This window comes from Vicugna pacos, chromosome 32 (genome assembly GCF_048564905.1).
Source record: "Vicugna pacos chromosome 32, VicPac4, whole genome shotgun sequence".
NCBI classification, from domain to species: Eukaryota; Metazoa; Chordata; class Mammalia; order Artiodactyla; family Camelidae; genus Vicugna; species Vicugna pacos.
In genome coordinates, this window is record NC_133018.1 from 19,372,788 (window position 1) to 19,394,642 (window position 21,855).

At 35.1% G+C, this 21,855-nt stretch overlaps 1 protein-coding gene across 1 annotated transcript in view; it reads left to right on the plus strand.

The window, feature by feature from the left end:
• The first annotated feature begins 202 nt into the window (after positions 1–202).
• The window catches only part of KNTC1 (kinetochore associated 1), a 64,220-nt gene continuing 42,567 nt past the window's right edge, over positions 203–21,855 (plus strand). The window contains exons 1-20 of the mRNA XM_031670115.2: positions 203–298; positions 2,412–2,583; positions 7,405–7,525; positions 8,859–8,974; positions 9,337–9,415; positions 10,009–10,086; positions 10,988–11,022; positions 11,250–11,360; positions 12,116–12,209; positions 12,583–12,635; positions 12,849–12,964; positions 13,321–13,375; positions 14,317–14,415; positions 15,527–15,570; positions 15,681–15,746; positions 15,842–15,917; positions 18,185–18,310; positions 18,400–18,489; positions 18,904–18,957; positions 20,059–20,120. Coding sequence (XP_031525975.2) covers positions 2,455–2,583; positions 7,405–7,525; positions 8,859–8,974; positions 9,337–9,415; positions 10,009–10,086; positions 10,988–11,022; positions 11,250–11,360; positions 12,116–12,209; positions 12,583–12,635; positions 12,849–12,964; positions 13,321–13,375; positions 14,317–14,415; positions 15,527–15,570; positions 15,681–15,746; positions 15,842–15,917; positions 18,185–18,310; positions 18,400–18,489; positions 18,904–18,957; positions 20,059–20,120 — 1,604 coding nt within the window. The 5' untranslated portion in view covers positions 203–298; positions 2,412–2,454. The remainder of the gene's footprint in view (positions 299–2,411; positions 2,584–7,404; positions 7,526–8,858; positions 8,975–9,336; positions 9,416–10,008; positions 10,087–10,987; positions 11,023–11,249; positions 11,361–12,115; positions 12,210–12,582; positions 12,636–12,848; positions 12,965–13,320; positions 13,376–14,316; positions 14,416–15,526; positions 15,571–15,680; positions 15,747–15,841; positions 15,918–18,184; positions 18,311–18,399; positions 18,490–18,903; positions 18,958–20,058; positions 20,121–21,855) is intronic.

A 21,855-nucleotide genomic window follows, 5' to 3' on the forward strand; every position in this document is an offset into this window, starting at 1 on the left:
GTTCGACGTTGATTGGTTATCCTTTTAAAGGGGGCGTGTAAATCCAGGGAAGGGGCGGGGCCAATAACACACCCTTGAATGCGCAGCCTGATTGTGGGAATTGGCGGAATTTAGGGTGGGGCGACTTCCTATTTCGATTCTAAAGCAATCTTGGCCCCCTCTGGCCGCCGTAAAAGGGGTTGGGCTTGATGTTCTCCCGCCAATTTAAACCTGTGGGATGGACCCTAAAGAGGCCGTGGCGGCTGTGGGAGTCAGGAAGAGGAGCGATAAACTTGCTTTTCAGTTTCTTCAATTGCAGGTGAGGAGAGGGAACCGCATTGCTGTAGGGAGCTGGGGATGGGATTAGGTCGACATAGCAGAGGCCTCAGCTCTCTTCGGGGTGTTTTCCCCTCAAGACGCTGGCGGGAGAGAGGCTGGAGTCGGTTCTTGCCGGCCCCAGTGTTCAGCTGAAAGGATTTACGCCTGGAGGCCTAACTGAAACGACTTCAATTCGTTAAATCTGTTCACCCAGCAGCCCCATTGATCTCAAATTGTTAATCAAATCATGTCACTCGTTTGCTTAGTATCTTTCCCTCCCTAGTACTGAGGATGAAACCCAATCTTGAAATAGAAGATTTATTTAGCTCCACCCATTCGTTTGGCTCCCACACTTTTCCTTTCTTTCTATGGCCCAGTAGCCTCTCCAAGCTCATTCCACCCTCTGAGCCTTTGCGCTCGGCCTGCATCTTTGTTCCCTCTGAGTTGTGCATAGTTGGCATCTTGCTATTCGAATCTCAGCCCAGTTGTTATCTCTTTCCCTTCCCAAACAGGTCCTTCTTATGCGCCCCTCCCCACCATTCATTTGAGTACTGTTTGTAGTTGTACGTTCACTTATTTTTTCATAGGGAGGCAGTACAACGGTTAATAGCTAGCATGAATTTGAGTCTTGTCTAGCTACATCATTAACTTGCTTTAGGTGACCTTGGCCATTTACTTAGTCCCTGACTGATGTTTCTCAGCTGTAAAATGGGTTGTGTAGATTAAATGAGTAATGCCCTCAAACTGTTTTGCCTACTCAATACCGTGTTTGTTTTATTTTTGTCTGTCCTTCCTACGGGAATACAAATTTCATAATGGCAAAGAACTTTTGTCTTCTTTACAGCTGTATTCCCAGCTTTGCTTGGCACATAGTAGGCATTCAGTAAACATTTGTTGAATGAGTGAGTGTTACACACCTGAGAGGCTGATGATATTTCTCTATTTTTTACAGATGTGGGACACTGAGACCTATAAAAGTATACACTCTAACCTGTCCCTCCTGTCTTAATCTCCTCCCAACTCCCACCCAAATACAGCCACTAAACTATTGTCTGTTCTAATATGCTTTGTTTTTGTACCCTCGCATAGTAAGAACTCTTTTCCTATATTGAAGAAGCTCCTATCAACCTTAAATTTCTAGCCCAAGTGTTACCTGCTTCCGCAGGTAACAATATTAAGTTAGCTAACATTTAAAATTGAGTGCTTACCATGAACCAAGCACTGTTTTGTGAATATTTAAAACTCATAGTGACCTTTCCAGCTACATACAACTACATTCCTATTTTATAAATGAGAACTGAGGAACAGAAAGATTAAGCTACTTGTTACTTCAGAACAACTGGCTAGTAAGTGTGATAGAGCACCAAGTCAAAAATCATTTCTTCCCTGTACTGTACTTTCCCATAGATTTAAAAACATTTCTGCGAGCACGTATCAAAACAACTGTAACTATTATGTTATCATTCCCCCTAGTCTTGATTCAAGGATTGTTTCTCATTTTAGTATTCTTTGCCCACCCAGACCCAGTGAAATGAGTTACATAAGTCTTTGCTAATGAGATAGTTAAGTGACTCCTAAGGTTACAAATATGCTCTTTGGTCCAGTCAGAAACCTAACCCATTTTTTTCCTTCTCTCCTTAACATTTTCATTTATAGTACAACGATACTGGAAACATAAATTGACTTTTTTTTCTTTAAAGTTCATCTGAAACCCTACTGTCCTAAGATACCCCAGACAGCCTGACTTCAGAGCCTTCACAATTTATTGCTGTACTGATTAAAAGGTTTTTTTTCCAAATGAAAATTTGTTTTAATGTCAACTAGACATACAAAATTCTGGAAGCTCTAGGATACATTGGTAAGATTGGAATTGTTTGCTTGTGTTCCTAAACTAATATGTTCTTCTCTGACAATAACCTGAGCTCTAGTTCTGTTTATCTTAATGGTCCAAAGTGTCTAGTGACCACAGAAATAACCTGAAGACAGAGAAGTCTTTATTTATTGATGTGTGTCTATATATAAATTTTTTTCTTTGATAAAGCTTTTTTATTTCCCAAGGAACTGGATTCTATGCAACAATGTAATCTGGTCTCTAATTTTATCTGTTGTCATAGGGTAATCAGTGGTTCCTGACCCAGGAGAAACAATCTCAGAAACATGTGGAATGATATTGAGCTGCTAACAAGTGATGATACAGGAAGTGGGTACCTAAGTGTTGGTTCAAGAAAAGAACACGGAACTGCTTTATATCAAGTAGATTTACTAGCAAAGATCTCCTCGGAAAAGGTAATGGTGATGGCACTGACCATTTTCATTCACAAAATTTGTACTAAGTGCTTAGTAAGACTGGTAGCCACATAGTAGATGTTTTATAAATGAATGTAGCCCTTTCTCAGGGACTCGAGGTTCAGATTACTGGAAATTTCCATCTGAATTCCCCCTGCATCATCTCACAGACAGTATTTCCAAAACTGAACTTTTCATAGCTCATTTTGACGTTTTGGACATACACATATGTATAAAATGATACAAAGGATATCCACCACCAGCTTAGGAAATAGAACATTACCAATAGAATTGAAGCAAGCCCCTGGGGTCCCTCTCTGACCGCATGCTCTTCATACTCCACCCTTGAGTTCAGCACTCTGCTGAATTTGAGATTATCTGATCCTTTCCATGCATTTCTTTTTATATTTTAATTCACTTCTTTTAATAACTGTTTCCACCATTCTCACTCCAGGGTTGAAACCTTATTCTCTGCCTTCTGTGGAAAACGTTGCCTCAAATGTAGGCTTTTGACTTTTCTTCAAGTTAATTTCTATATGTATTCAAAGTAACTGGCTGATAGGATTTAAAAAAAATTATTTTTTATGCAGCTTGCATCCTATTGTCAGACTGTACTGCTTCTTGGCATTTATAAATTATAGAATTTATAAATATGAGTAGTACAAATAAATTATATTCTTTCATATTAAATTATTTATTTGTTAAAGGCAAAAGTTTACTATAAACTCTGTAATAAGAAAGTGGTATTTCTTTATTTTTTAATATTACCAGCAGCCTTAAAACATGGACGTGGCCCAGGTACCTCTTGACCTCTGGGGGCTCCTGTTGTAAAATAATTGTATTAAGCTTTGAATAAAGTTAGGAACTAAAATACCACGTGTTACTGGGTTGGAGAATCAGTTGTAACAAATGCTATGTTCAAAGTCCTTGTTAGGCACTTGGTAAGGAAACATTATTTCTTCTTAGGATCTTTCCTTAAAGTTACACAGACAGGACACAAGGACTAAAAGATACCTAGCTGTGCAAGTCAGTATATGCCAAATATCAAGTGAATGGTACAGACAGTAAATGTAGTAGGAATTCAGCAGATGGAGAGCTCATTGTGGGTTGGGACAATTTAAAGAGCATTTTGTAAAGAAACTAGCACTTGACTTGGGCCTTGAGAAGAAGGAGGGAAAATAAAAACACAACTTACCAAAATATGTGGAATGCAGTGAAAGCAGTGCTTAGAGTGAAATTGAATGCCTATACTAGAAAAGAAGAAAGATTTAAAATCTAAGTTTCCAGTTGGGAAACTTTTAAAAGAATAAATTAAATCCAAAGTAAGCAGAAGACAAATAATGAGAGCAAAAATTGATGACATTGAAAATAGGAAATCAGTAAAGAAAATGAATGAAACCAAAAGCTTGTTCTTTGAAAAGATCAGTAAAATCTATAAGCCTTTAAACAGGCTAAGAAAAAAAAGAGGGAGGACACAAATTACTAATATCAAAAATGCATGAGGGGGCATCACCACAGATTCTATGGACATTAAAAGGATAATCAAGGAATACTATGAACATCTCTGTGCCCACTAATTTGATAACCTAATAAAATGGACCAATACCTTGAAAGAAACAATCTGTTAGAACTTAGACAAGAAGAAGTAGACAATCTGAATAGGCCTATAACTATTAAAGATATTGAATCAATAATTAATAACCCTTCCAATCAGAAAGAACAAGTCCCAGATGGGTTCACCAGTGAATTCTACCAAACAGTAGGGAGAAAATTATACCAGTTCTCCATAATCTCCTTCAGAAGATAGAAAGGATACTTCCTAACTCACTGAGGCTAGGATTGCCCTAACACTAGAACCAGACAGACATTACAAGGAAACCTCAGATCAATATCTTTCATTGGCACAAATGCAAAATCTTCAACAAGATATTGCCAAATTGAATCCAACAATACATAAAAAGAATTATACACCATAGCCAAGTGGGAATTATCTCAGGTATGCAAGGTTGGTTCAACATTTAAAAATAAATTAATGCTAAGGTGATAGATGTGTTAACTAACCTTATTACGATAATTATTTCACAACATATGAATATAAAACCATCACATCGTACACCTTAAACTTACACAATGTTATATCAATAAAACTGGAAAGAAAAATCAGTGCAGCCCATCGTATCAACAGACTGAAGAAGAAAAATCCTATCAATAGATGCAGAAAAAGCATTTTTTCAGTATTTTCTATCCGACACTCATTTATAATAAAAACTCAGTAAACTAGGAATGGAAGGGAACTTCCTCAATTTGTTAATGAAAAGCTACAAAAACTATAATGGTAAAAGAAACAAAAAACTTTCCCACCAAGATCAGGAACAAGGCAAGCCTACTCTCTCTCACCACTCCTTTTCAATATCATATTGGAAGTCCTAGCTAGTTCAATAAGACAAGAAAAGGAAATAAAAGGCATACAGATTGGGAAGAAAGAAAGAAAACTTTGTTCACGCATGACATGATTATGTAGAAAATCTGACAGAATCGACAAACTTGTGGAATTAATAAGCGATTATTAGCAAGGTTGCAGGATACAAGGTTAAGATGCAAAAGTCAGCTGCTTTCCTGTATACCAGCAATGAACAAGGGGAATTTGAAATTAAAAATACAATCCAAAAAAATCTTTGCAACTTTGGATTAAGCAAAGACTTCTTAGATACGATGCTAAAAACACAAGCAACCAAAGGAAAAAATAGGTAAATTGAGCTTCATCAAAATTAAAAACTGATGTTTCAAAGGATACAGACAAGAAAGTGAAAAGACAACTCACAGATGAGAGAAAATATTTGCAGATCATCCATCATCTGACAAGGCGCTTGTATCCAGAAAAACTCTTGCAACTCAATAATAAAAAGACAAATAACCTTGTTAAAAATGGGTCAAAGACCCTAACAGACACCTCACCAAAGAAGATATACAGGTGGCAAAGAAGCATATGGAAAAATGCTCCACATGGTGGGTCATCAGGAAAATACAATTTAAACCAATCATGAGATACCCCTGAACACCTATTAAAATGGCCGATATACAGAAAACTGACAATACCAAATGCTGACAAAGATGTGGAGCAACTCTCATTCAGTGCTGGTAGGAATGCAGAACGGTATAGCCACTTTGGAAGTTGGACAGTTTCTTGCAAAACTAAACATACTCTTATTATGCCACCCAGCATCATGATTCATATTTATCCAAATGAGTTGAAACATTTCTACACAAAAACCTGCTCATGGTTTTCTATAGCAGCTTTATTCATAATTGCCAAAACTTGGAATCATACAAGATGTCCTTCAGTAGGTGAATGGATACACTGTGGTATATTCAGACCATGAAATATTTTCAGCACTGAAAAGAAATGAGCTGTCAAGCTATGAGAAGACATGGAGAAACCTTGAATGTTTATTACTAAGGGAAAGAAGGCAATCTGAAAATGCTGCATACTATATGACATTCTGTAAAAGGAAACGGCTGTAAAAAGATCATTGGCTGAGAGGGTTTGGGGGTTGGAGAGAGGGTTGAATAGGCAAAGCACAGAGAATTTTTAGGGTAGTGAAAATACCATGTATGAGAGCATAATGGTGAATATGTCATTATATATTTGTCGAGGTCCACAGAATGTCCAGCACCAAGAGTGTACCATGATGTAAACCATGGACTTTGGGTGATTATGATGTGTCAGTATAGGTTCATCAATTACAACAAATGTGCCAGCTGGTGGGGGATGTTGATTACATTGGAGGCTATGCATGTGTGGAACAAGGGATATATGGGAGATCTCCGTACCTTCCTCTCAATTTTGCTATGAACCTAAAACTGCTCTTAAAAAATAAAGTCTTAAAACGCAGGGGGGAGGGTATAACTCAAATGGTAGAGTGCATGCTTAGCATGCATGAGGTCCTGGGTTCAATCCCCAGTACCTCCTCTAAATATAAAGAAATAAATAAACCTAATTACCCCCCCAAAAAAACCCTAAATAAATATATGTCACTCTTCAAAAAAAATACATATCCGTTTAATCTCCCTACCAGCCGTGTTGTAGGTATTATTACTATTGTTATCATCATCATCATCATTAGTTCTGTTTTCCAAGAGAGTCCATTGAAGGATTTGCCTGAGATCGCTCAGCTAGTAAGTGACGGGGCATTCTCAACCACTAAGCTGTCCAAACTGCTGCAAGATACATACGTGTGGGAAGCTAATCAGCAGAAGCTGAGAAGTGGAGACTCATTTGGCTTGCATGTGTTTTTCAAAACGTTGACTTAGCTGCCAATATTTAAAAACTGGAATCTTTCACAGAAAGATCCAGATTTTCTTGGTAAATTGGAAGCTGTGACCATGCCAGGGTCACATTCCCATGCAGCTTTAATCTAGCTGAATCTGTTCTCTCTAGTTTATGTGGGGCCTTGTGTGCCCCAGTCCACACAGTACACCACATTCCTCCTCCCTGTGGTATCCCAGACACTGAGACTTTCAGCCAGAATTGGTTCATTCACTTATGTTAATACCTGCTGGCTTCTACAGGTGTTAAGATCGACCCTTAGGACACAAGGACTTGTACTTGGGAATCCTTTGCCCTTCCCTAGCAACCCTGGGCTGTTTCTCTCTTTTAGGCTTTGAATGGATTCAAGATACTGCATATGAAAGCTTGACTAATTAGATATATGTGCTAAAGAAAAAAGGCTTGTGCTTGGAGCTATGATGACACTATTGATAAATATTGTCAAATGGGTGTATAAAAACGTTTTACTTTAGTCATGCTTTTCCCTCCCACAGGCCTCATTAAATCCAAAAATACAAGCATACAGCTTAAGTGATGGGTTTATCATTGTAGTGGACCAGTCGGTGATACTGTTGGACAGTATTTGTAGATCGCTTCAATTGCATCTTATATTTGGTAAGTCTAATGTAATGCAATAGAATAAATCGGAAGTCAGATACATCTTGTTAGAAATTTCTACACCATTTCCTTTTCTTTATTATTTCTAAGACTCAAAATTGGACTGATTAATCTTGAGCGTCTTGTGCTAAGTACCAGATGCAAAGGATGCTGAGATGATCCCTTCTCTCAATAAGTTTAAGGGAAAATATACATGGAAAGCAACAATTTACTTGTATGGTTTTCGTATTTGAATGCTTCAGGAAACAGTTGAGCCCAATTATGTTCAACTTCCTGAAATCTTGTACATAATTTCAGTACCATCAACAGATATTTGAATACTTTTAGAACATATAGCACTATGAAAAGTTTTAGAAATATTTATGAATTAATTCTTCATTGAGTTAAAGAGCTTCAAGTATGTATATGCAAATACGTACTTAATTGTAAATTAAGGTACAGACAAGTCAGTGATTGTGCTGGAAAATAGGTGAAAATATTGTGAAAACTTTTGCTGAAATTTTGAGAGAAAGATGGTGGTTGAAGTGTTTGCATAAGAACAGCTGAAATTTAATTAATTAATTAAAAAAAAGCTTAGCTGAAGAGAAATCAGAGGGTATGCCTGTGAGAACAAAATCTCAGTCACAATATGCAGGACAGAAACTCACATTTTGTGGAATCTTACTGTATCTACCCTGATGGTTCCACAAGATTCACAGTTTCACCAATGGAAAGTGAGACTGTTTACATATAATGCTTTATTAAAGATTGCCGCTGAATAATTTTAGTTATGAGCGGTGTACATGAGACTGCTTCTCTTAGTCTTCCCCTTTCCATTGAACCCCCGCCCCCAGCCTTTTTGCTGTCATGCAAACAGTAACTTCCTTTCCTCCTTCAAGTCTTTTGTTCAAATCTCACCTTATCTAAGAGGGCTCTCCTGAGTGCTCCAAGTAATACTGCGTGGTTCTTCTAAGCTCTCTTTCCCTGCTCCACTTTTTCTTTTTTCCAGAGAATTGATCATCTTTGCATATGTCATATATTTGATTACTATGCTGACTGTTTATCATCTATTTCTGCCTTAGAATTTGAGCTCCCTGAAGGCGGGACACTTGTTTTTATCCTCAGATACGTGCAAAAGGCCTAAAACGATGCTTCGCATATATTAGTGCTCAGTAAATATTTGTTGACTGAATAAGAGTCAGTAGCATTTCTTTTCACTTTAGTCACTACTTTTTTTGAAATATTTAAAAGAAGCTTAAATAGTTTGACATTTAATGACAAAATTTACAACTTTTTTGTGGAAAATAAACATTTGCGAAGGAAGCTCGTAACTTTGGTTTGAAATTTTCAGATACTGAAGTGGATGTCGTTGGCCTGTGTCAAGAAGGAAAGTTTCTTTTGGTTGGGGAGAGAAGTGGCAACTTACATCTTATTCATGTAACATCAAAGCAAACATTGCTCACCAACGTAAGCCCCTGATATGTTTTTCATTTTCGTTATCTAAGTTCTAAATCACCTCTTAGACAACTAAAACTCTAGCAAAGCATTGCTTGATTTGTGTTTTAAATTAAAAGAATAATTTTTCTTTACATTAAATTTAAGAATCATATCTTAGAAACATACGAAGTAAATGCAAAATTGAAAAACTATGGTTTGAAGACATTCTTAGTATGCTTGTCCAAAATAGTTTTCCATTTTAAAACTAAAATGTCAGAATATAGGCAGAATTATTGCTAATGATAACTGATAACCTTAGAGTTTAAAGAATATAATCCTTGATTGTATTTTTCCTGTTTGAACCTTATCATTTGAAATTAATTTGCAATTAGGCTTTTGTTCAGAAAGCTAATGATGAAAATCAGTGTACTTACCGGAATCTTGTTATTGAGAAAGATGGTTCAAATGAGGGTAAGTATTTTTAATGTCTTTTTTAATATCTTATTATTAATACCCAAACAAAAATCAGATATAAAGTTAATATGTTATATAAATTAATTGGTGTACCTACCTATGCTACATTCCCGCTTTCTGGGGGTGCAATTAATACTATTCTAAAAAACAAGTTTTTTATTTTAGTTCTTTTCAGAGGCTTCAATGTACTTTCCTTAAATACAATATTCTAAACTTATTTTTACAGTTTTGAAAATTCTATAGATTACCAAAGAGACATAGTATTCTTTTAAAGTGTTTTTATGGATTTCAGCATATTTATCATATTTTCCTTTTAACATAGGTTAATGGGACTTTAATTTACTTTGATATATCTGAAATTTTATTTTTTCTGGCAAATGAAGTTTGATTTTTAAAATTTCAAAGATGTTGTTTTTGCAGATAACTTACTATTTCTTTGTAAATAAGCTTTATTTATATCTTTACTGTATTATTTGATAATTAGAATCTAAATGAGCAAATTGACGTCTTTTTAAGCTAGATCCAGACTCAGGTATAAATTTTGTGTCCACATGCCTTTTAGAGAAACTGGCTTGATTTTATTTTAATAGGTACCTATTACATGCTGCTTCTTACAAACACTGGATTTTTTTGTATTACAAACCTTCAGCTTGTAAGAATTCAACAAGGTAAGTAATGCATTATTTTCTTATTACTGATTTGCAGCAGTATTTCTTATTATTTTTCCAAGTAAATTTTAAAATAGTCTCTTTAGGAATATTATTTTAGTTTAATTACATTCTATGATATTGAATGATATTAATCTTATTCTATGATACTTTTAAGTATTCATAATATACTTATCCTTCACAGTTAGGGCTGCAATGGGATCTGAAAAAATATAATTTGTTTATTGCCTTCAAGGACTTTACAGCCTAGATAGGGAGACAAGAGAAATGCTAGCCTAGTAATAAATGCTTTTTGATGGAATGAATGAACCTGGAAGCTGAAATGACTGTGCAAGTGTTAACACTGCAGGGCAATAAGCTATAGAATGTGCTAAGTGAGTGGTGTGGACAATAAATCCCTCTGAGTAGACAGAGACCGAGGAATTGGTTCAAGGCATCTATTCAGCAAATATTTTTTAAAATTCTGCTATGTGCCAAGAATGTGCAAGGTCTTGGGGATACAAGAAGATTTAAGATATGCAGTTTTCTGTAGTTTACTGAAGGAGCTCTTCCAAAACGGAGTGCAAAATGATGAAGACTTTACAGGCAGGACTTCAGAGCTTGAACAGGAGAGCTGGAGCAGGGAGAAGACCCTCTCAGTAGGAAGGACCTTGGTAAGGGAAGGTATGGAAAGGCACTGTAGGGACCATGAGGCAGTCTGGCTGGTGCCCTGAGTATGACATGTATCTCAGTTTATTTCACTCAAGGGCAAAACTGAAGAGTCACCAGCACCTCGTTAATTTCTGGCCAGTGTTCTTCTCACTAGACTCTATGTAATTTCACCTTGACACAAAAGGGGCGACTTGTATGTATTTGATAGTTTAATGCTATAAATTTAGTCTGCTTTCTCTTTTTCATGCAGCAATTGAGAACGTAGACTTCAATACAGCAAAAAAGGTAACCACATTGTCTTGAAACTTAGTTTTACTGTCAATTTAGGAAAATGTTTCTGTACGTAATTATCTGACGGTTGATATTTTGGAAATTGGCATGATATAACATTTTAATATTTCCATTTAAAAATACATTTATAACTGTTGACTTAAACTGATTTTTATCAATCTTTACAAGGAATTTGGACTGTGGAGCATGTATATAACATTCTTATTTTTTAAATCTTGCAGCTACAAGGACAAATCAAATCCAGTTTTATTTCTACTGAAAATTATCATACTCTTGGTTGTCTTAGTCTTGTGGCTGGTGATTTAGCAAGCGAAATCCCTGTGATAATTGGGGTAATTCTTTTTTATAAAATTTCATTTTTTGTTTCTGGAAGGTTTCTTCTTTAAAACATAGTTCTGGTTAAATTACAAATTAATTTATAATGTGTAACAGAAACAGGGAGATTATAAAATTAAGGTCATGAAAGTAACTCAGTAAGTAAACCTAAATATTGCACCTTTATTTTCACTAGTCTTTACCTGAAATTTAGCATGTCTTTCAATTATGAATGTAGGAAAAAACAGCAGCAAACAAAACATCTAATATTATATTCACGGAGTAGGCAAAAATTCAGTATAATTATAGCATTTACAGCATTTTTACTTGCTGAATTTATATCATATGTTAAGAAGTGATCATACTTCCCTGTTTTGAGTATCTGTATTTCATAGGAGTTTCAAATAATTTAAAGTGAACATTTATGAATTTTTCTCAAGCATTAGTAGTTATTTTCATGAAAATACTTCATCAAAGACTGTATTTATCTTGTAATACCAGAAGAGATCTTGAAGGGTGAGTCGCCCGAATACGCCTGCTCCTGATTAAATGTTGACGTGATAACAGTTCACAGGCGGGAGTTCACTCTTCTTTCCATTCTGTTCTGTTGAAAACAAACTCAGAAAGGAACTGGAAGATAAAAGCCAGTTGGGCTTGAATATTTAAATACATTTCAAAATTAATCACATGTGCAACTTAGGTGTTTCTACTTTGAGGATAATTCAGATCTAAAACTGAATTTGTAGTTGACATAAGACTTTCACTTCTGTAGGGAACTGGCAACTGTGCATTCTCAAAATGGGAACCAGATTCTTCCAGGAAGGGGCTGACAGTTAAGAATATTATTGACGCAGAGATTATTAAAGGTAAGAGAAGTTAATGAAACTACTTCTGGTAATGGTAAGTGAGTTGTCATTTTTATGTCAATACACTAAGTCTAGCAAACGGGGCATTTTACAGTACCACTCTTAGAAACAAGTCAGCTTAGTCTGATGACTGTCCATTTATCTGACCATTTTTGGCATGTTGCAGTTATTACTCCTCATTTTTCGAGGTTTTACATTTTAGTGGTCATCCCCAAAAAATAGAGACGTGAGAATAAACAGGAATGGGAATTTTCTTTTTTAAATGTAGTTCTGCCTTTCCATGAATATGTTAGTTTACTATTTAAACATGGCTATATGTGTAAGCATATATATGAGAACATAATCCTAACACACCTTGCTTTCTCTTTTGTAGGTGCAAAGAAGTTCCAGCTGATAGACAATCTACTTTTTGTTCTTGATACTGATGTATGTTTCTAATATTTTCCCCTTAAGTGTTTTCACTTGGCATTATGTTTAACAATAGAAATGTTGTCAAACTTACAAAGACAAAGACTTGAGCTAGGTTGGATTACTGTCTTGTGTGCTGTACTTTATTTCAGTTCCATATCAGAAGATAGGTCCTGAAATGTAAATTTTTAGTCATTAAGACGTTGTATCAATGAAATGTCTCTTTTGCAGAATGTGCTGAGCTTATGGGATATTTACACCCTAACTCCCATATGGAACTGGCCCTCTCTTCACATAGAAGAGTTTCTTCTCACTACGGAAGCAGATTCACCTTCGTCAGTCACGTGGTACATTATGATGCTCATATTAATTTCCCTTCTGTTAGAACCAAGTTTCTTGCTTGGTTCTTCTGTTCAGATCATTCGTTATGTATTACATTCTAAATAACACTCTGAACAGACTGACAGGGTAAAGACCATTTCACTGTTGGTCAAATTCCTTGAAAACAAATAGGCAACACAAAAACCTCCAAATGAGCGTGTTAGAAAGAGTGTCAGTGTGGGCCATAAACATTTCAGAAATCAAGTTTGATATCTTCTGTGTAAATTTAACTTTTATATAAGAATATCACTTTTCGCTTATCTCCAGCAAAACTTATTTGATTTACTTATACGATTTACTTATACCTTCTTTTCTCTTCTAGGCAAGGAATTACAAGTCTCAAATTAGTAGCTCTGACAACTACTACTAATAAGAAGGTATTGGAAAATTTATTTCACGTTTGTCTACTTTATGTGTTAGAAATGGCATTAAAACAAAAGGACTAATTGTTAAGAAGTGCTCACAGCATGTTAGCTCTTAGTCCACACAGATACTTGACAGATCAGAAGTAATCCTGCAGAGCTCTTTTTTTCTTTTTTAAAAAAAAGGGTATGGGGCGGAGGGTGGGAAGGGATAGAAGGGATTTCAAAATTGTAGAATAGATAAACAAGATTATACTGTATAGCACAGGGAAATATACGCAAGAATCTTATGGTAGCTCACAGAGAAAAAAATGTGACAATGAATACATATTACATATATGTTCATGTATAACTGAAAAATTGTGCTTTACACTGGAATTTGACACAACATTGTAAAATGATTATAAATCAATTAAAAATGTTAAAAAAAAAAGGGCATAAATCTCGGCTCTGCATTTTAATTGGAGCATTTCAGGAATAAGAATGTCCACAAGAAGGGGGAAGGTGTAGCTCAGTGGTAGAGTGCATGTTTAGCACGCACAAGGTCCTGGGTTCAATCCCCAGTGCCACCATTAAAAATAAATAAAAATAAAAATAAACAAATCTAATTACCTCCCCCCACAAGAAAATAAAAAACAAACATAACCAGAATATCCACAAGAAAATGTTTATAGTGACTCTTATGTAGTTCTGGCACTGAGGAATTACATTTACCTTAAGTACAGATTGTAAAATGGACTCCAGGTGTGTACATTTTCATTTAATGGATTTAGAAGGTGGGGTAGAACATAATTCTATATGTTACTATTTAAATAATACACTTCACTTATAAAATTGTTTTTGCATTTTCGCTTTGTAGCAAATGTTTTAATCTATGCCCTGGACTGTAAAGTATTGTTTTGTGCTTATAGGTTTATACTGACCTATGAAATTAATTGCTGTCCTATTTTTCTTAGATGAAAAACCTCATGGTCTATTCATTACCCATGATGGAAATACTATATTCTTTGGAAGTATCTAGTGTTTCTTCTCTGGTCCAAACAGGAATTAGCACAGTAAGTTGACCTATATTTTGAATTACTTTATGAAAAAAAACAATTAAGAATAAGCTAAGCGTGAGTGGAACCTCGTGGAATACCTGGATAGATCTCAGGTTTATAACCATATTTATTGTTATCAGAGGTCCTCAAATACATTTGCTGGTGATCAGTCTTCATTTTAAATAAAGAAGAAAATTAATCAAATAAAACATCCGTCAACTACACGTTCAATTTTCTTGTCTCTCTATAGGGAAATGTAGATGACAGTTAATTTGGGGGAGGTTATTGCTTTTAATTATTTATTTTTTAACTGTGATCTTAAAAAAATTTTTTAATCTACATATGTTGCACCTTTTGTTTATACACACTATATTTTTCCAAACCATTTGGAAATTACTTGCAGACATCATGACCCGTCACCCCTCAATATTTCAGCAGGTATCTCCTAAGAATAAGGGAGTTCTTCTACAACAGCTATCACAAGATTCAACATTAGTGCAATACTATTATGAAACACACCATCCAAATTCAAGTTTACCAATTGTGCCAATTCCTGTAAAGCTTTTTGTTTTTTTTCTCTGATCTAGGATCCAGTCAAGCATCACACATTGAATTTTGTTGTCATGGTCGCATGGTAGTCTATTGTAATCTCTAACACTTCCTTAGTCCTTTTTGTCTTTTAAGACCTTGACATTTTTCGAGTCCTTTGCTGCTGTGTTGTGGAATGTCCCTCTATTTGGATCTGTTTGTTTCACCATGATCACATTCATGCTGAGCTTTTTTGACAAGAATACTGCATGGGTGGTACTGTGTCCTAACTGCATCCCAGTAAGGGACTGATGTCCATTTGTCCCATTGTTGGTGTTGCTAAATTTGATCACTTGGTTAAAGCAATTCTGCCCAATTTCTCCTTTGTAAAGGTGCATTTTCCCCTTTGTAATTAGTAAGTGATTTCTGTGGTGTTTATTTTGAGACCATGGGGATAGCCTTTTCTTCAGTAGTTTTTCACAGTAACTTTAGAATCCATTGATGGATAAATTCTGCCTAAGCCCATTGTGACTCTAGTAATAGTAAAGTGAATTAATTCTATATTTCAATTTTAAGTATGTTTTTGCTTTTATTATAGGATACCATATACCTTCTGGAAGGAATTTGCAAAAATGATCCGAAGTAGGTGATGTTCTGTTTTATCAGATAAGTTGTTAACTAATAGCTAAGTTAAAATTTGCTTACTAATATTAAACGACAAATGTCAATATTAAATGAAAACTTTTTTTCAGACTATCTGAAGACTCAGTTTCTGTTTTAGTACTCAGATGTCTTACGGAAGCTTTACCAGAAAACAGGTAACGTCTCATTTTCTTCTAAGCCTTACCCCTTAATGAAAAACTTGAATTTCCCCGATTAAAAGTTTACTGAAATTTCTGTTTCAACTTACCAGATTGAGTCGGTTACTCCACAAACATAGATTTGCTGAAGCCGAGAGCTTTGCCATTCAGTTTGGACTTGACGTTGAGGTAATCATTCATGTATTCACTTGTTCGTTGGACAAGCATTTCTTCATGTACTAGAGGCTGGGAGACAAATGTGTAAAACATAATAGAAATTTAGTGTGATGAGGCCTATAGTTAAGATATGATCAGAGTAGAATAGGGCTTCAAAGGAGATATGGATCCTTAGTAGGGTGGAAAGACTTCATGAAGGAGATAATTTTTATGTCAGATCTTGAAGATGTCCCAGGGAGGAAGGGAATTCTCAGTATGGAGACCCAGAAAGAAGGTGAGGGAGGCTTATGGTGCCTCCAGGAAGTCCTAGTAATTAAGTAGGACAAGTGTGTAGGTTATATGTGCACAGAAGGAAAAGGAGATGATGGACAAGGAGAGGGTCAGAGCCTGAAGGGCTTTGTATGCACTGCAAAGGATGTAGCTTTTATTCTGCATGTGTTGGGGAGCTACTGAGAATTTTAAGCAGGACAACGTCTTGATTTGGTTGTCATTTTGTAAAGATGGGGAATTGTTTAGAAAAGGGCCAGCCTAGAGGTGCAAAGACCAGTTGGAAGACTGACCCGATGCAGTGAACTGGAGATGTACAGGAGGGAAAGTCTGACAAGAGAGGTCTGTAGGAGACTGAAGTGATCAAACACAGATGGGCACAAATGCAGGGGAACGACTGGCAGTACTCTGGCTCAGCAGACTAGTTGGAATGTGATGACATTACTTCAAATGAGGAATAGGTGTGGAAGAGCAGGTTGGGGTAAAGATGAAGGGTTCTGCTTTATAAAAACTGAGTGGAAGGGATCTTATAAAACGAGGCTGTCCTGTAGGAAGCTGGAGAGTGATCTGAGCTGAATCTGGAGGTAGGTAACACCAGGGGAGTGCCTCAGATCACTCAAGGAGAACGTGCAGAGTAAGAGGTCATCTGAGGATGAGATACAGGGGCACCAGCACACGGCGGGTAGAGGAATAGGGGCTATAAACAGATGTGGGAAGAAATAAGGGAGGAAAACCACACCAATGTATGATTTTAGAGGCCAAGGAAGGAGAAACTAAAGTTTAATGAGGGGTGATCAGTGGTTTCAAACACTCCAGATAAAATCAAGTACAAGAACTGAGAGTTGTCTGCTGGATTTGGTGATTAGGAATTCACTGATACCCCTTGAAAAGTCTTGGGAAGTAATGAAGGAAGAAGCCTGACTGGAATCAGGAACTAATATTTCCTAAGTGGGTGGTGGGTACCCATGTTTTAAAATGTCACATTTTAAAGCAGGCAAAACAGTTCTGTTTATTGTTTAGAAATGTATATGAGTAAAGGAATAAATTAATGGAATAACAAGTACCAAAATCAGAATACTGACTACTTGTGTTTGAGGGAGGGAGGATGATGTATTTGGAAGAAGAGAAAGGGATCTTTTTTTTTTTAATAGAGATCTTAAACTATACTCATACTGTGCTTTATTATTTTTAATTTGGGTGATGAGTATATGCATATTTGTTATATTATTTAAATACCTGCACGTTTCATAATAACTAATTTTTAAAAGGAGTGAATGAAGCAAAAAATCAAAATTGTTGAAAAGTGTTTTCAGGGAGTGGAGAAACAGAGCTAGAGAAACTGCTCTTTTTGTATCATTTTTAACTTTCAGAACCAGAGAGCCCATGTCAAAGTTGATATTTTGTTTAAAAGAAAGAAACCTGAAATTTTGGCTATTTCTAACTCCTGCTGTTTCTAGCTTCTAAAGAACCTTTGATAGACTTAGAAAACTAGGCATGAAACAAAATTACGTGGTCATCTTCTAAAAACCAGCTCCATTCCCTTTTAAGCAGCATAATTTCAGACACATTACTTACCCTCTCCTGAGTTTCAGTTTTCTTGATTATAAAATGGGGGTCTTGGTATTTACCCCATAGAGTTAAGATGAGGTGCAAACTGTTACTTAGGTTTTATGAGATTTAACTGAAACAGTTCACAGAAAGTTCTTAGTACACTGCTGGGCACATTTAGTGAGGGTGCAATAGAAACGGTTTCCATAACTCTTGGTAATACAGATTACCTGTCAGTTACCCTAAGTGTTATCTTCTTTAACGCTTATTCTTTCTTTTTTTTTTTAGCTGAAGTATAGTCAGTCACAGTGTGTCAATTTCTAGTGTACAGCACAATGTCCCAGTCATGTAATGCTTATTGTTGAACCATATGAATATTCACTTTTTTCAGCACACAGTGTAAGAAGTCATCCACAGGCATTATTTTGCTTTAAGTTGGTTGATATAGCATGTTTATATTACAGCTTGTTTACAAGGTAAAATCAAATGATATATTGGAGAAACTAGCTTTGAGTTCTCTGGACACCAGTGAGCAGACCGAATGGCAAAAACTTGTAGATGAAGCTAAGGAAAATCTACATAAAATCCAGGTGTGTTTTCCCTGTCATATACTGGAGTATTCAGATTGATGGATTGATCAGCATTGGTTGCCTTACCATGTCTGGCATTTGTGTAACAGGATGATGAATTTGTGGTGAATTATTGCTTGGAGGCTCAGTGGCTAACCTACGAGACAACTCAGGAAATGCTAAATTATGCCAAAACCAGGGTAAGTTTTTATAATGTTTGTACATGTTAGTTTGTCTTATGCAAAAGAAACAATTTCCAAAAAATGAATTTTTTTTCCATCATAGACCTTTTTTTAAAGTGCTTTTTTTTTTTTTCTGTTCCAAATAATGCCATTTTTGCTATAGATTGTTCCCCTTACTGGCCTTTGAATACCACTACTAGTTATATTCCTTAAAATCAAGATGTTAACATGAACAAAATGTGAGCTGTTTTCATAAAATGCATTATTGTTTTTAATATTTTATCTTATTATTCACTGTTCATCTAAGAGTTTAACAGCAATTTAATTTTTAAAGATAATTTTTTTCCTTTAATTCACAAAAAAATCCATGTTCTTTCATGAAAAACCAAATATACCTGATATTCTAACCATGTTTCTTATTGTTTATCTTAGCTTTTGAAGAAAGAAGATAAAACTGTTCCTGTCTATTCTGATGGCTTAAAAGAGGTAATTAATTACATTAGACTTACAGGTAAATCTGAGGATGAATGTACTATTACCACATACTTTTTAATTCAGGATAGGTCAGGAGCATTTTTCCTTATTGCAAAATGAAAATATAATAATACTTATAGGGTTATTTTAAGGTCAAACAAAATATTTCCTATAAATCATTTTGCATAGAGCCTAGTATCTCAAATAATTGTAAACTATGACAATAGTTATGATGGTTCCAAAAATATATAGATGTGCACATGTACCTACAGATCTTCCTCAACTTTTGATGGGATTACGTCCTGATAAACCTATTCCTAAATTGAAAATGCCATAAGTGAAAATGCATTTAATACACATAACCTACCAAAATCATAGCTTAGCCTCGCCTGTCTTAAATGTGCTCAGAGCACTTACATTAGCCTAGAGTTGGGCAAAATCATCTGACTCAAAGCCTATTTTATAATAAAGTATCAAATAGCTTATTGAATACTGTACTGAAGAAAAAATGGTCGTATGGGTACAGAATGGTTGTTAAGTGTTTCGGTTGTTGGTGATTGTGTGGTCGGGAACTACAGCTCCTTGCTGATGCCTAGCAGCACAAGAGAGTATCATACTATAGATTGCTAACCCTGGAAAAGATCGAAATTCAAAATTTGAAGTGTGGTTCCTACTGAATGCATATAGCTTTTCCACCACCCTATAAAGTTGAAAAATCTTTTAAGTTCAGCCATTGCAGGTCAGGGACTATCTATGTGTTTTTAAACTCTTAAGTAAATGTTTAGTATAATCCAGCTAGGTTTTACCATAAAAGCATATTTATAAATCAGTGGAAAAACGAATTGATTTTGAAAAGCACCTACAACTAATGTACAAATACTTTCCTCTCCTTTGCAGTTTTATTGCATTGAATGTTATTGGAAATATTTTTCTCATTCCAAGTTTTTTTGTTTTGTGTTAAATAAAGGCAGTCATATTTATAAGAACCTGTAATGTGGTATAAAATGAGAATGTGTACAAGACTTCTGAAACAGAATGCCTAATTTTTTGGCACTTTTTAATTTTAATATTATTGCATACAGCATTCAAACTATCAAGTTATTCCAAATTTAGGTACTAAGAGCTCATGCAAAGTTGACTACTTTTTATGGAGCATTTGGACCAGAAAAATTCAGGTGTGTGCATTCCCCATTTTTAATTTCTAGATTGTTTTATTTCTAGATTTAAGTTTGGAATGTCATAAAAGATACAACATTGCTTTGAATGAATTTATGTGTCTAAGGGGTTGAATGATAGAAAATGTCCTTTCCATCATTCCTGCAGAGCTTAGGCACTTCTGACATCATCCATTGGAATTGATGCCTTTGAAAGGCAGATTTAAATACACATGCCTTTTGCCTTAGCAATTTCACTTCAGGAAATTGATCCTGTTAGGTATACTGACATGTGCATCAGGAGTATCAGTATTTACAAATATGAGATATGGTTATTTTAAGCATAAGACAAGTTTATTTATCATGGTACGCTAACGATGAAGGAAGCTTTATTTTTTTCCTTGTGGCTAGTCAGTTATTCCAATACTATCATTAAACATTCCACTTTTTCACCACTGATTGAAATGTTACCTTAATCATATGCTAAAATCCTCATGGGTGTTTAAGTCTTAACGCTGGAATATAACTGTTTCCACTTATCTCATCTCTCTATTCACTGACCAGTATCAAACGATATCAACTTGCCCCACTATACTTTTCTTATTTTTCAGAATTTGGGGGACTGTTCTCTTTTTTTCATGACATTTGGAATCAGAATCAGCTTACCCAGTTTTAAAAAGTCTCATTTTTTTAAACTTTTTTTTTATTGAGTTATAGTCATTTTACAATGTTGTGTCAAATTCCAGTGTAGAGCACAATTTTTCAGTTATACATGAACATACATACATTCATTGTCACATTCTCTTTTGCTGTGAGCCACCACAAGATCCTGTATATATTTCCCTGTGTTACACAGTACAATCTTGTTTATCTATATTCTACATTTTGAAATCTAAAAAGTCTCATTTTTATTGGGACTTTTATTTTTATTTTTTATTGGGAATGTGCTGAATCTAAGGTCAATTTGGGGAGAACCAGTATCTTTACAATATCAAATTTTCCTATTTAAGGATAGTATATGTCTTCCTACTCATTCTGTTTTCTTTCTCTCTTTTTTTATGTTCCTGAATGGTATCTATTCAGTTGTCTTCATATAGATTTTGTACCTTTTTTTGTTAATTTTAATTTTATCTTTCTTCCTACTGTGATAAATGGGACTTTTCTTCATCATATTTTCAAGAGGATATAGAAGCTACTGATTTTTTAAAAGTGCTTTTTAACCAGCTACCTTATTGAATTCCTTTATTACTTATAGTAATATTTCAGTGGATCTCATTTTTTCCAAGTACAGAATTATATATGGAAATAATAATACTTTTGCCTCATTTGTTTCCTCGACTAATTTCATTGACTGCTACTTACAGAACATTATTAAATAATGGTGGTAAATAGGCACTCTTCTCTTGTTCCTTATATTAATGGAAATGCTTGTTTTGTTTTATCATGTAAGCATGATACTGGTTTGTAGGGTTTTGTTTGTCTTTTTACCGTGCTAAGGAAATATTCATCATCTATTTCTGAGCTTTAATCAGGACTGGGTAGTCATTACACCATTACTGGTTGTAGGAAAAGACTGGAAATAACCCTAATGTTGAACTATGAGGGTCTAGTTAAATTACAGTAAATCTATGCCATGGAAGAATATGTAGTCCCTTAAAAGAATAATATCTATATGTGCTAATTTTGTACATGGGCTGAAATAATATAAAATGAATTTTTTAAGTACCTATAGTTTGTATTAAAAACTCTCCATTTA